The 2805-nt window shown below is 42.2% G+C and overlaps 1 protein-coding gene across 1 annotated transcript; it reads right to left on the reverse strand.

Moving 5' to 3' along the window:
* Positions 1 to 238: 238 nt before the first annotated feature.
* LOC307010207 (general transcription factor II-I repeat domain-containing protein 2A-like) lies at positions 239 to 1607 on the reverse strand (the record flags this gene model as incomplete). Its single annotated transcript, XM_079634697.1, has 2 exons — positions 239 to 1151; positions 1270 to 1607. 2 exons carry the CDS (start codon positions 1605 to 1607, stop codon positions 239 to 241), a joined length of 1251 nt encoding a protein of 416 aa, XP_079490823.1.
* Positions 1608 to 2805: the final 1198 nt, after the last annotated feature.

Below are 2805 nucleotides of genomic sequence, written 5' to 3' on the forward strand. Positions count from 1 at the left end.
CACACACTCACTCACTCAATCACTCACATTGAAATGTAACTTTTTTTTAACACTAGGATTTTCTTTTAACATACATACATATACAGTGGCATTTGGCCTACATTAGACACTATATCACACTACAATTCACTGTTCAAACATTGAAACTTTCAGACAATGAATTAACTTTATGTACAATAAGTTGCATGTAGTCATTTTCTTGCATACACACGGCATGTTCACATCAGTGGTCAGTACCTTATTCAGATGATGACTTGCATTGGATGGAGTCCACCAGGGATGCATAGTGCGGGCAATAGCTACTGATAGCCAGTCTAAGACAGGCCTCCAAATGATCGTCGGTCAGGGTGGAGCGGTATTTGGATTTGATAAATTTCATATGTGAAAAGGTCGATTCGCACAAGTAAGTAGACCCAAACATTGCAGTCAGTGTTGTTGCACATTTTCTCATGTTGGGATACTTTTCTTCTGTGAGTAAACTCCAGAATTGTTCATGGGCCCTAGACTTCAAGTTAATATTCGCTTGTAGTGTCAAGATCTCATCTTCAACTTCAGCAGAACTGAGCTGAAACATTGTTGCGATTTTGGAAGCGAGGACATCGACCTCAGCATTCTCCAGAAAAGGGAAGCACATAAACGTGGCAACTGGCTCGAGTAGGGCGAAGTCTTGAAATCTCCTGGCAAAGTCTGACAGGATGGTGTCAAACTGTTCTGCATAACATGCACTATCAATCTCTGTTAAGTCCTTCCCTTGATTATTCAGCTCAGATGCAAGGTTTCTAAAGTTCCCCAGATCATGGCGTTGGATCTTTGAAGAAAGCAGTTTAAGTTTTCCCTTGAAGGAGTTCACTGTGCTTATCATATCGATCACGGTTTTGTCTTTGCCCTGTAATTCCACGTTCAGCTCATTGAGCAAGTTCGCCAGATCAGTTAAAAACGACAAATCAAGCAGCCAACGATCATCATTAAGTTGTGGGTATTCCGCATGTTTGTTGTCATGTAGGAACTGCTTTACCTCAGGAAGGAGATCGCGGAATCGTTGCAGGAATTTCCCCCTACTCAACCACCTTACGTCCGTGTGAAGCAGTAGGTCTGAGTGGTCGCTGCCAGCCTCCTCAAGATGCAAGCGGAACAGTCGTCTTTGAAGAGATCTAGCACGGATAGAGCAGGCTACTTTGTTTGCTACGTCTTTTATGTAATTTCTTTCATGTTCAACATTTTCGCACACAACGCTTGTGATACAATGATAACTTAAAAAAATCAGGAAACGCTTCATCCTCTCGGCATTTGGCAACAAATCCATTAGAGCGGACGATCATGGAAGGCGCACCGTTGGTGGTGATTGACACCAATTTGCACACTGGAATCTTATTCTTGTCGATAAAGTGTTTGAATATCTCAAAGGTGTAATCCCCTCGTGTGTGTGCATTCATATGCAGAACTGCTAAAAGTTCCTCTTTTGCAGTCATGTCGTGGAAGACCATTCGAATAAAAATGCACAATTGGGCTTTGTCTGTGATGTCCGTAGACTCGTCCATTTGTAGCGAGAAGCACTCGCAACAGTCAATGTCCTTAGCAAGCTGCTGCACTAAGTTGTCGCCCATCATTTCGCATTGCCTGGTCACTGTATTTCTTGTCAACTGAACAGCTTTGACTGCAGATATTATTTATGTTTTGTTCGTAAAGTCTTTAAAAAAAGAATCCACAGCCTCAATGAAGGCTTCCTTCACCATTACTCCATCCTGGAAAGACTTTTTGTGCTTAACGATCGTCCGACTCACCCGGAACGATGCCTCTGTTGCGGCCTTCGCTTTCGCTGTTGGCCGAGTGAAAAGAGACTGCTGTCCAAGAAGCTGAGACTTCAACTCCCTCACCTTTCTCTTTCTCAATTCACTGCTTGGAGGAAAGTCTGTATCAAAGGTTTGATGAACCATTCTAAAGTGTCTCTCTACATTCCCCTTCTTTGGAAGTGCAATGCTGGATCGACAGATCAGACAGACACACTTTGAGTATGACATTGTGAATAAGAAGTCATCTTCCCATTCCTGATGGAAATGGTAAGTCTTTGCTTTTTTAAATTATTTTACTCCCTCATTCATTGTGGTATAATTTTGTTTGTCTACAGATAATAAACGAGCAATAGCGAAAAGCAACGGTAAAACGAAAGCAATGGCTCATTTCTGTAGTCGACTGTCGAGATCATCTCTACAGAATCTTTGTTTATGGTTGTTATGGTAACGTAGTGTAAACAACTTTCTAGCAACCAGCAGACTGGCCTGTCTACACGTCAATCAGCGGGCACATGGTAATATAATGACATGATAGGATGGATTGCTTTTCTGAAAAGGCGCGTTTTTTTTCTTCTTTTTTTATTTATTTTTTAGTTCTGTGAGCTACCGTCATTGGCTCTGCGCTCGACCAGTCGATCGCGATCGACGTATTGGGCACCCCTGGCTTAAAACATATAAGCAAAAGAAATTACCTCAAAATGTGTCAGAGGACTATTCAAGCCCCTAATTAGTGTGCCAGATTTCAACTGGAACCAACAGGTTGAAGGTCAAAATTGCAGTTTCAATGCAGCTTCAAAGGTCTCTGCACGATCCCAGCCGAGGAATAAGGGTCTTATCTAGCGAAACGATCGGTTAAAAAAAACGTCCACGACTTCACGCATTACATAAACACTTTGGAAAGGTCAGGCGTTAACCTGACGTAGGTGGAAAATGTAGGGTAGGGCAAAAAACTCCAACTTCAAAATCGTCCAACATCGTCCAACATTTTGTAAAGGGCGTTTGACTTATTCTTTGC

The sequence above is a fragment of the Phoxinus phoxinus genome, assembly GCF_949152265.1.
Source record: "Phoxinus phoxinus genome assembly, chromosome: 1".
NCBI lineage: Eukaryota > Metazoa > Chordata > Actinopteri > Cypriniformes > Leuciscidae > Phoxinus > Phoxinus phoxinus.